This window comes from Montipora capricornis, chromosome 6 (genome assembly GCF_036669925.1).
Source record: "Montipora capricornis isolate CH-2021 chromosome 6, ASM3666992v2, whole genome shotgun sequence".
Taxonomy (NCBI): Eukaryota; Metazoa; Cnidaria; class Anthozoa; order Scleractinia; family Acroporidae; genus Montipora; species Montipora capricornis.
Genome location: NC_090888.1, coordinates 14994406 through 15006905, shown reverse-complemented (window position 1 = coordinate 15006905; position 12500 = coordinate 14994406). Strand labels below are relative to the sequence as shown.

The 12500-nt window shown below is 40.8% G+C and overlaps 1 protein-coding gene across 1 annotated transcript in view; it reads right to left on the bottom strand.

Moving 5' to 3' along the window:
- Positions 1-5300: 5300 nt before the first annotated feature.
- Positions 5301-12500, bottom strand: part of LOC138053265 (protein NLRC3-like) — a 181831-nt gene continuing 174631 nt past the window's right edge. The window contains exons 11-14 of the mRNA XM_068899922.1: positions 11955-12038; positions 11726-11848; positions 10947-11030; positions 5301-8833 (exon numbers count right to left, since the gene is read on the bottom strand). Of these exons, the coding sequence (XP_068756023.1) occupies positions 6360-8833; positions 10947-11030; positions 11726-11848; positions 11955-12038 (2765 nt within the window). The 3' untranslated portion in view covers positions 5301-6359. The remainder of the gene's footprint in view (positions 8834-10946; positions 11031-11725; positions 11849-11954; positions 12039-12500) is intronic.

Below are 12500 nucleotides of genomic sequence, written 5' to 3'. Positions count from 1 at the left end.
GTGCGCGTTCAACGCTATCCACTGTTTCAGTATATACTAAAAAATATTGTATACAGTAAAGAATCATTTCAGCGAACACTTAGATAAATTTACTTTACAACGACGATGTCAGATTTGTTGAACTTGAATGTGAAAAGCTGCAGCAATCTTTGCAGCTTCAGAGACCAAACAACATCAGAGTGTATCATTCATGCATCAATTAAAGCACTGAATTAAAAAAAAATGTCTCTACTAAAATTAATGTCTTATGAACACGTAAATAGATTTATTTTACAAGAATCTTGTCAGATTACTGAACCTGAATGTGACAAGCAGCAGCATTTTTTGCAGCATAAGCAACATTAACAAAAAAATAATGTGTTCTTCACTTGATTCATAAATGAAAGCACTAAATTGAAACTAGCATTTGCCTTAAATAGTTTCTACTAAAATTCAGTTGTATCCTGCTCTCACATATTCAGGAGCACTGTACTCCTAAGAAAAGTAGAATTTTCACCAAAAAAGGTGGTTTAACAAACACTAGCTCAGAATTGATTTAGATATCATCACAGTAACTTGTAAATAGCCTTCATGTACAGACACATTCTTTAATTTGTATGAACAAGCTACTGTTAGTGCCTCAATTACACGAGTAAAGGAGACTACGGGAACACAGTAATAAAATGGTCGCCCACACAATAGACCTTATTTGCTTGTCAATAGGACATTTGCATGACGACTCCATTTTGACTACAAGTACCAGAATCCTTCCGGTTTTGCTTGTCTCGTGCTAATTAGGCTATTGTTATTTTTACTCCTTTTTTACTTCTTTTGGTTGTAGTCAAATGAGGCCATCGTGAACCCAATTCAACTCTCTCGGGGTTATCGCATTTGCACGATAATGTACCATTCACATTTCAAAGATGTGGAAATACTTGGAACAAAACAAGTTACTCTCAAAGGATCTCAATGGATCTCTTTAGCTTGCCATTTCAGACCACGTGATGTTTCCAAGGGAATTTTTGCTTCGTTTTTTCATAAGTTATGCACACAAATGCAAGTGCATAGGACGACATTTGAAAGAAACTGTTCCGTAGAGTAACATCACGTGATCTGAAATGGGAAAACAAAACGTACAAGCTAAAGAGGTCCATTTGCCACAACACTGAGTTAGCCGATTTGGTCCATTGAAAAAAAGAGACGAAGAATGGGGTGTACCGAAATTGGCGATTTTAGCATTTCATCGGCTTGAGTTCTTCGTCAAATTGAACGAGTTGCCAGTAATCAGATCCCTGCTTTATACGCAAAGTTTTCTGGAATCGCCAGGGGGCAAACATTGCAAATCACTGAGAGAAAATGTATGGCGGAAATTTATTCGTCGTCCAAGAAAACGATTTTGGAGAGAGATTCACGCTTTTTTCGACACAGTTTTATCGGAAATCGATTTGGGCAATGTTCACACGTGGCAAGTGGCAAGTGTCAGTTTTTGTTTGAATAACCGAAAAACATGCAATAAAATTTGCTGATTAACTTCCTTGCTTGCGTAAGGTTCATGTGAAATGGTCTTAAAATATTACAAATGTATGCATAAATCTGGAGGAAATCTCTCATTAAAGCCTTCTCAGTTATATTTACGTGTGCATAGGCTGCTTTTGGCCTATTTCTAAGCTCAGCAATTCAAATAATATTGGAAATATGCCTAGTGGCGATCATTGTGCTGTGTGGGGTTGTAATAACGATCGAAGGTACTCAGAGAAGCAAAAGATCCTTCCTCACGTTGGAATATTAAGATTTTACTAGCCCAGGAATAACAATGATGTTTTGCCGTGGGCTAGAGCTATTAATCGTGACCAATTCAAGGTTTCGATGAACACAAAGGTATGTTCAAATAATTTTGTACGAGGTTACAGAACCACTTGTCCTACACCAACTTTGTTCATGAGAAAGTATGATTGTGGGATTACTAAAACCTCAAATACCTGCTCCAAAGATCAGATCTACAGAGAACTAGTCTATGAAGATGACGCCTTTGTACTGGTCATAGTCAGTGACTTCAATACTTGTAGATGTTATTTTGACAGAAGAAAAGGTTTTTTACATGTAATTAACAGCTGGTGCATAATATCGGATATGAATTCCCAGTGAAATCTAAATCTATCGAAACAGAGACTGCTGTATTCTAAGGAAAAGGAGCTTTAAAACACACATCTACCTCAAGGCAGAAGAAGATTGAAGTGGATTGCGTAAGCAGAATCATCGTATTATATTAAAGTGATTGGACTCTCGCAGAGTTTGTAGAAAATAGTAGAGGCTCAAAAACCGTTGGATTTTTCTCAATCAAACAATGACAATCTATGGATTTCTAGACTGTTCACAATCCCCTATTTTTCCGTTTGATGGTCGGGATCGAGCATGAACTGCCGCCATCTTTGTTTTTAAACAGCGAGCACGAACTGGGGAGAGCGGTATAACTACCGAGTGGGTGGGGGGAGTGGAGGGGTTTCGGCGAGAAAAATAGGGAGACTGTCCGATCTTTACTTCGACTAGTGTCGAAAGTAATCAGCAAATTACTTTGGTTTTGCATTACCTCACACAGCGATTGGTTCAAAGTTCTAGCGCCGTTTTTTCAACCAATCAGAACTGAAACCAAAACCAATTCTCGCATGCACATTTTCCCGCGCTTTGTGTCGGCTATGTGTAATTAATTGAAGTTTTGATTGGTTTACTGGATTGTCTCCGTCCTTTTTGATTGGCCAAAGTAATTACTTTGGTTTTGGTTTTACGACACTCATTTGAAAACCGCTCTAACACAATGCTTGTGTCAATAAAACTACAGACAAGGCTCTCAAGTTTCAAAAACAACATGGCTTATCTCGAGAAAAAATGTCAAGAGTCTGAAGTTTTCGAAAGGCTATCTAGGCGACTTGGTAGATTAGTCCTAAAAAAAGAACAGAAGGAAACGATTATGCTTTTGCTACCAGGCAAGGATGTAATGGCTTTTCTTCCTACAGGATTCGGGAAGAGATTGATTTACCAAAGCTTTGTACTTGTCCAAATGGAAAATGAAAGCACTTCTGGAAGACATGGGCCCTCGTGTACCGTTACGAAGTATAGGAGAATGATTTTGATTTGAGCTTTAAGGGTTTTGAGAAAACTTTAGATGTATTAAATGAGATGAACAACAACAAATTTCAAGTCATTTACGCTTCCGCTGAGCAAGCTTTGTTGAGAGACTTCTTTCGGTTGTTGCGGGATGAATCCACGGCGCTCAAGAGACAACTGTCGCTGATAGTTGTCGACGAAAGTCACACCGTTGAAACTTGGTAAGTGCAATTTTCGTTCTTAATACCACTGTATGTAGAACCCCTCTTTTTATGCACGAAAGGTTGTGGAATAGTTATGTCAATTAACTGGATATCCACGCGTTTCCGGCAAAAACGTGACAGCTTTTCATTCAACGTTCGACCCCAAGACCTACTGACATTTCTCTTTTAGATGCAGTCAGGCGAGTTTCTTTACTATACAATTTTGTCGAAAACCTTATTTTTTTAATCAGTATTTTACGTATTTCAATTCAAAATGTGAACGGACTTTGCCGCATCTTTCCGTAATTGAAAACCTCCCTTAAAAGGAGATCCGCAACGTGTTTAATTGTAAACTAAAAAAAAACGGATCTATACATACAGAGGTATTAAGAACGAAAATTACACTTACCAAGTTTCAACGGTGTGACTTTCTTCGACAACTATCAGCGACAGTTGTCTCTTGAGCGCCGTAGATTAATCACGCAACAACCACGGCATAGTGAATCGAACGTTCGAAAATCGAACTCAATCCGTGGATTGAGTTCGATTGAGTTCGGCAATCGAACGAAATCGAACACCAGACAAAGCTTGCTCAGCGGAAGCGTAAATGACTTGAAATTTGTTGTTCCTCATCTCATTCAATACATCTACAGTTTTCTCAAAACCCTTAACGCTCAAATCAAAATGATTAGAATTAATCTGTTCCTCTCCTATACTTCGTGACGGTACAATAACCAAACACGAGGGTTAATCTCTTCCAGAAGTGCTTTTATTTTCCATTTACTCGACAAGTACAAATTTTTGGTAGATTAGGCTCTTCCCGAATCCTGTAGGAAGAAAAGCCAGTACACCTTTGCCTGGCAGCAAAAGCGTAATCGTTTCCTTCTGTTCTAGGACTAATCCACCAAGTCGCCTAGATAGCCTTTCGAAAACTTCAGACTCTAGAGAGTTTACCTCTAGATAAGCCATGTTCCGTTCCTGTAGCAACGGGACTCGCTGAACACTAGTCGCAGTAAAGATCGGACAGTCTCCCTATTTTTCCTGCCGAAACCCCTCCACTCCCCCCACCCACTCGGTAGTTATGTCGCTCTCCCCAGTTCGCGCTCGCCGTTTATAAACAAAGATGGCTGCAGTTTGTGTTCGATCCCGACGTTAAAACGGGAAAATAGGGGACTGTGAACAGTCTAGTGGATTTCCTGTTTCTCATCGCTCATTTGATTCGTCCAAAGAGCAATAGCTCTGTGAAAACAATCTCCTCTGACAACGACTTCTCTCCTTTGAGCATAGTTAATCTAGGGACTGGTTATGAAAACCTAACAATTTCAAAAGCAGGAACAATACAGTCGCAATTAGATGTTGAACCGACCGTGACCCTGCACAATCTTTTGTTTTTGGTTCGCAAGTTAATTTCGAATAAATTAGTCGAAGCTTTTGATTGGTTATCCTGCCGAAAAAAGCGTGTTCATGTCGGGTTTTGTGCAGGGTCAAGGCTAAAAAAGCGAACAAAAACATGAAACAAGGAAACTTGTCGAGTTTCATAACCAGCCTACATCTATAAACTATGCTTTGAGGCGGTAAATTTCCAGAAGCCATAATTTGTTTACGCAAGACGTAACTAACAAGAAAACAGCCTATGCACACGTAAATCCATCTAAAAAGGCTTGATTGTGTTATTTCCTCCAGATGTTTGTACCTAATTTTGTAACATTTTGAGACCATGATGAGATGTCAATTTCACAATAAGCCATACGGATCTTTACGCGAGCAAGGTTAATCCAAGTAAATTGTATCACATATTTCACGGTTATTCAAACGAAAACTTACACTTGCCAGGTATCAACATTGTCCAATTCGATTTCTGATAAAACTGTGTCGAAAACAGCGTTAATCTCTCTCCAAAATCGTTGTTTGTACGCCGAAATAAGTTTCCGCCATACGTTTTTACAGCGACTTGCAATGTCTGCCGAGTTTTACTAATGTGCGAGCCAGCGAGCCATGCGAGTCATGCGAGCCATGGCTGCGAGCCATGCGAGCCAAGGGGCGAGCCATGCGAGCCATGACTGCGAGTCAACATGCGAGTCACACAGTTATTGAAAGCTAACCGTTTTAAAATGGGTGCTTAGACTTAATAACTGTTTATCAGCGCTATTTGAAATGGGTGCTTAGACTTAAATGCGAAATTCGCATGGCTCGCATGGCTCGCTGGCTAGCACATTAGGTAGACCTATGTCTGCCCCCCGGCGATCCCAGAACCCTTTGCGTATAAACAGGGATCCGATTACTGGTAACTCATTCATTACAGCAGTACTATGACCAAAAAATCAGTTCTTCTTTTTCTTTGGATTTCAAAACTACGTTATCTACCTTGATTTCAAAACGACACTTGCTTTACTTTCACTGACATTTTCCTATTTAATGGTCTGCCATTACAAGCTTTAAAATCTTGAGAGAGCTGAATCGAGGAGGAAATAAAGTCGAAGACTCACAAGTTACAGTGCGCGTGTACACGGTTGGATTAATACGCATCAGGGGCGTTTCGGGCTTTCAGACTTTTAAACTCGTGTTTTCCATAGATAATAAGCTGCATTTACGCGCTGAAGTTTTAAACAAGTAAATGACGTCACTTACCCCTAGATCCAATCCTCTGATGTCCAATCTTTCAGTTTTGGACGTGAGTAATGGCGGACCGCAAAATCAAAAAAAAAAAAAAAAGCTACTCAGGTTTTCAGCAAACACACTTTCAAAATCTCAAGAAAAAGAGACTGTTAAATTTTGATCAGAGTAGCACTCTAACTGAACGTGACATATCTCAAGGACAAACTGGGTGGCTTTCTCTCTATGTAATTCTTACTTCTTCGAGACGCAACATCGAAAAAAGTGAATTTTGACCTCCCAGTGCATGCCCACTAACAAACCCAGGATGGGAAGGTGGAGTGAGATGGTCGTCGAAATTCAAAAACAACGTGAACTCAAAAAGACAATATCGAGGGTCATGCGATCCTTTCATATAAAAGACTGTGCACGGAATTAAGTTTCGTCAGCGTCTACATAAATGCCAAAAGAATATCACGCTCATCACCGACCAAGTTCAATGCGAGAGTCTAAACTAAAGGGAGGAGCATCAATGGAGTTGTAACGCAAATCCAAAGCAGTAAGGGAGGTGTTTCCTGCGAGGGCCTTGGAAAGCGAAGTAGCACCCTCAGCACCAATGGAGTTCTCATACAACTTCAAAACAGTAAGGGAGGAGTTTCCTGTGAGTGCCTGGGAAAGTGAAGTAGCACCCTCGTCACCAATGGAGTTCCTAGACAAATCCAAAGTAGTAAGGGAGGTGTTTCCTGTGAGGGTCTTGGAAAGCGAAGTGGCACCCTCAGCACCAATGGAGTTCCAAGACAAATCCAAAGTAGCAAGGGAAGTGTTTACTGTGAAGGCCTGAGAAAGAGAAGTAGCACCCTCAGCACCAATGGAGTTCCAACTCAACTCCAAATGAGTAACGGATGTGTTTAGTGTGAGGGCCTGGGAAAGTGAGGAAGCACCCTCATCACCAATACAGTTGCAAGACAAATGCAAAGTAGTGAGGGAGGTGTTTACTAAAAGGGCCTGGGCAAATGAAATAGCACCCTCAGCACGAATGGAGTTCTGAGACAACTTTAAAGTAGTGAGAGAGGTATTTACTCTGAGGACCTGGGAAAGTGAAGTAGTACACTCATCACCAATGGAGTTGTCACACAAATTGCAAGTAGTAAGGGAGGTGTTTACTGCGAGGGCTTGGGAAAGTGGAGTAGCACCCTCAGCACCAATGGAGTTGCCAAGCAAATTCAAAGTAGTAAGGGAGGTGTTTACTGCGAGGGCTTGGGAAAGTGAAGTAGCACGATCATCACAAAGCGAGTGGGAAGAGAAATGCAAAGTAGTAAGGGAGGTGTTTACTGTGAGGGTCTGGGAAAGTGAAGTAGCACCCTCAGCACCAATGGAGTTGTGAGACAAATGCAAAGTAGTAAGGGAGGTGTTTACTGTGAGTACCTGGGAGAAGGTAGCAATCTGAGTATGCGATGCCAAATCAATTACAACTTCCGTCAAATCAAGACTCTTACCAAAGGCATAAACTAACTTAGTATATAGGTTTTCCGAGCAAGCTTTACATTCCTCTATGACGTCCAAAGCCAACACCACGTACAAGTTCGGGTCAGCCGGAGACCTACGACCTGTCACACTTGCAAGTGAGGCAACACTAGTTACAATCGACACTGCCGTTTCCTCAGATTGCGATGCTATGATTCCAGTCATGAACATGAAAACTTGATTTAGGTGACGAAAATATCTTTCTTCGGACAGAACAGACTTTTTGTCAATTGCTCCATCAAGGATGGAAAACGCAAGGTATAGGCCGGAAAAGAATTCTTGAAAACTCTTGTGAAAAAAAAAGTAAAATAAAGAAGGATTCCTCTTGCTACCGCCAGCCTGGACGGAGAGAAAGCCAAATTTAATGAACACACTTTCCTTGAAATTCCCTTCGACGTCTTCTAAAAACGGCACTCCTTTACAAAGAGAGTCATGCGCCATTTTCCCAAGGGTCATCAGTTCCTTCTTGTAAACTATTAGAAGGTCTTTACTACTACTTGGTAAGTGGTTCTTCGTTTCGTATCGCCTCAAAACGAAGAGGACTATCTCTACGTAGAGCTGTGTTCTGTTGTTTGGTAAAAAGCCGCCAAAATCTTCGAAAAGCGCACAGAGCAGAAGTGTATTTGACGGGTTTCCTGTTAGTTGTTTTAAAAACCCTTTAATATCCTGATCATTATCATTATCATCTGGGTGCCACAGTAAATTTATCAGCTTCTCTGACATATGTTCTACGTAACGAAAATAATTTCTTATAAAATACTCCGCATCACTTCTCGTAAATCCAAGAATCTCCAACAGTGTCTCCGAGTAAGGTCTTACTTTATTTCCTGCTTCGTGGCGAGAAGTAAGAAGAATGTGACAACCAGGGAGCAGCTTCCTTTGAATAAGGCTATGATACAGCGCCAATTTTTGAGGATCCGCCTCATCTAACCCATCGAGCACTAACAGGACTTTAGAAGGGTTTTCTCGAACGAAATGGAAAAACGTTTCCTTCAACTCTAGGTCAACTTCTTCCGGCAGAATTTGATCGTCAATAGCTTTCCAGATGCTAGAATCAATTTCACGACATCTGAGGAGGAAGAGCACCTCTATTTTTGGGAAAGACTCGTCCCATTCACGGTCTTGTTTAGTTGCCCAATCATATGCCAGCTTTTGACAGTAGGTCGTCTTTCCCACGCCGGGTTCACCCTCAATCAGGACAATCCGTGGATGCTGGCAATCTTCGCGTGATGTAAAAATACCTGTCATGTTCGTGATTTTGTTTGTCAACGTTCCGCGTGTCTTCTCTTTTGCGACTATGCTAGGTGTGATGAAAATGCTCTCCAGTTGGAAGCTGAACCCTTCACACCAAGGAACTGGGCAAACAACCCCTTCACACTTTTGGTAAATTTGTCTTATCGATTCTATGATATGACTTTCACAGGAAGAACTAGCTGCAAATCAAACAAACACCAAGAAAATAGGGTGAATTTTGAAGTTGACTGACTCAGAGTTACTCGCTTTTTCTAGTTTCCTTTTTTTCATCACTGAGAGACGATTTCCAATTTTAAAGCGAAAAGCCATCCTTTGCTTCTGGTGGCTTACCGATTTCCTAGCTAATCCGTTTTTAGATTAAGATTCATTATTCTCACGAATAAAGTGTGCGAGTCAACTTTCGTGAAGAAGTTGCGACATTGTACTGACGCAAATGACTGGCGAGTCAGAAAATGACTATCACAAGCTAAATTTGATCCTGTGAGTGAATTTAGTGATTTCACTAGTTTGCAACCCTTCTTGGCTGATTTTCCCGCCGTTTTAAAAGTCATTTCTGGTACACAAACAAGCAGTTTCTAAATGAATGAAGAGGGTAGTTTCTAAAGAAACTGTGGTGCTGCGTCGGTGGGGAAGTAGTATACAAAAATTTGGTTTTATCAACGGAGTTGGTAATGTAAATTGGCCACCGTACAGAGATTCTAAAAGTTGACGTTTCGAGCGTTAGCCGTTCGTCAGAGCGAATCGATGAATTGTGGGTTATGTGTAGTTTTTATAGTAGAGTAGGAGCTACGCTATTGCTGGTAACATGACAACGCGAAAAATAGAAAGTGCCGGGTTGCTCGTTAGTTTCGAGCGCGCCTCTAACTAAAAAGTTGCCTACCTTTGTCGCGTTTGAACGAAATAAGTGAAGGTTGCGAAAAGATTCTACCAGTCTCGGAATCATTTTGGAGTAATTTAAAGTTATTAAGAATGATACTTTTGACTGCGTGATCATGAGGATGGAAAGTGAGGGTGAATGGCTTTCTGTTATTCTTATCTTTTTGTGACGTTTGTAGTACTGACTGTCGATCAAATTGTTGGGCCCGCTTTGACCACAGAGACAGTATCGCCACGTTTTTCGAAGAACTGGCACATCTCCTCTGATTTGCTGGAAAAATCGGAGTCATCAATACATAGAAGTTGAAGTCTAAGAAATTGAGAAGAAGGTTTTAGCTAGAACTTCTAACTTTTTAGTTAGAAGCGCGCTCAAAACCAAAGAAAAACCCGGCACTTTCAAATGTGCTCGCTCACGATGCAAAACTTGTCCTTTCATTCTTAACACTAGCAAGATATCGGGATCTAAGCGATCTGTTAAGTTCACCGATCGTTTCACCGATCGTTTCACATTGTACCTCCGCAAATGTCATTTATTGCATAACCTGTATGTTATGCAATAAATCATACATTGGCGAGACAGGTATACGACTAGGCGAACACCTTCGCGATGTTGAGAAGAATGACAAGCATGCATCTAAGCCAGTCGCTCGTCATCTCAATCTCCCTAACCACTCCATAAAACACATGACTATCTGCGACCTTTCCCTACATCTAGGTACGAAGGAAAGCCGCAAGAATCTAAAACAAAAATTTATCTTCCAAATTGGCACCCTTAATCCTCACGGTCTTAAAAAACGCTTTCATTTAACTAATGTATTCCTATTTTTCACGTTGCCACGTTACCACCAATAGCGTAGCTCCTATTCTACTGTAAGAACTAAACATAACCCACAATTCCTCGATTCGCTCTGACGAAGGGCTAACGCTCGAAACGTCAGATTTAATAATCTCTGTAGGGTGGCCAATTTACATTATCAACTCCGTTGATGAAGCAAAATTTTTTGTACAGAGTTTCTAAATGAACCTGTTGTCCTATCTACATTTGGTTTCATACAAAATTCCGTCAAAATGTTTTCTGCCTTCACGCATGGATGAGTGTTAGGCTTGCGTATCACAGTGCTTAGAGGTAAGAACTAAAACTAGCACGGGTTAACATAAAACTAAAACAATATCATAGGAATAATAATAGAATCAAATTGAAATGGAGTGACAATTATAATGAAGAAATAAATCCATTTTAAAACGACGTTGGGCAGAGAAAAAAAGGTGTTATGTAGAAACTGTTCATTTTTGCGCTACACATTTCACTGCATTGTTTGGACAGATTGATTTCTACGATTGTATGATATTTTTGTTCGCGTCTATTTCCAACATGGTCAAATTCCCTTTATCGTGCTTATTTAAGGTCATATGTACCTTCCGTTTGATGAGAAGCCAAGGAAGTAGATGGAAAGCTTTCGTTTGTAAAGAGGAGCTGACTTTGATCATTGGCAGAAACATCTGTCAAAATCACATCACAAAACATATATGACTTTAGGTTGGCAGTCGCATAAAGAGCCCACACAGTACGAGATTATTTGAATCATAATCTCATTAGTTCTGGCTCAACAACTCTTACCAGCCTGGTGCAGGGGTGGCACAGTGATGAGAGCACTCGCCTCCCACCAATGTGGCCCAGGTTCGATTTTCGGTCCCGGTGTCATATGCGGGTTTAGTTTGTTGTTGGTTATCTCCTTGCTCCGAGTGGTTTTTCTCCGGGTACTCTGGTTTTCTCCTCTCCATAAAAACCAACACTGCCAAATTCCAGTTTGATCCGGAATGCACGGACACATGTTAAACGAGCTCCTGAGCGCTCTTAAGATGTTCCATGAGTAAACAAATTACAATTGCAATTATTTACAAAAAAAATAATACAAAGTGCTACTTAGGTCGGTAATTATATTTTTGATATTGGAAAGGTTATCATAATTTCAATTCAGGCAACGCTCATGTTGTCCCCCACATCCATCTGTGGTTATCAGTGTCTTCAAGTGTACACAAAGCTTAGGCTCATGACGCCAGAAAGGCCAAATAAAGAAAGCGCTGTCACGGTTATGTCTAGAAACTAATCCTCCGGGAATTGAACTCTTCTTTTTTTAACGCAAACACAACGTTGCATCGTTTGTTCAGTTAAAGAAACCAAGGCACCTTATCACGTGAGTAAACAGGCTCTATTCGAGAATTGTCCTTCCAACAGCCGCTTTGTACTTGTTCCTTACCGGACTTTCTCTTTAATTTTCCTTGTGCTTCTGATGGCATCTGAGGCTCGCAGGAAGCATCTGTCGAAATAAATGAAGGCGAACAATACGTGAGTCTTTCAGAGTTTCAAAAAAACATGGTCAAATTGAATCCAACATGGTCAAATTGCCGTAAGGTCATATATACCTTCTCTTCGATGAGAAGCCACAGAAGAAGATGGGAAGCCTTCACTTGTAAATAGGAGGTGAGTTTGTTCCTTGGCAGAAACATCTGTAAAAGTCAAATACAACAAACCATACATTACTTTACAGTAAGTTGGAATTCGCATAAATGATAAACGGCATACACAATACGAGCTTATTTGAAGCTTAATCTCATTATTTCTGGCTCAACAACTCTTACCAGCAGCGAGCCATTTGATTGACCCTTTTGGGAATTCTTCTAGCTAGACAGCAGGCACCTAAACTATCTACTGTTCGTAACTAACACAACACATAAAAAGAACGTGTCTAGGTTTCGTTGTTTGGGAGACGTAAGACTGCACAAGCAGTATCTCATGGTTAGTGTGCTCGACTCCGGTTCGAGTGGTCCGGGTTCGGGTCCTGGCCGGGGACATTGTGTTGTGTTCTTGGGCAAGACACGTTACTCTCACGGTGCATTTCTCTACCCAGGTGTATAAATGGGTACCGGCGAATTTATGCTCGGGGTAACCCTGCGATGGACTGGCTTCCA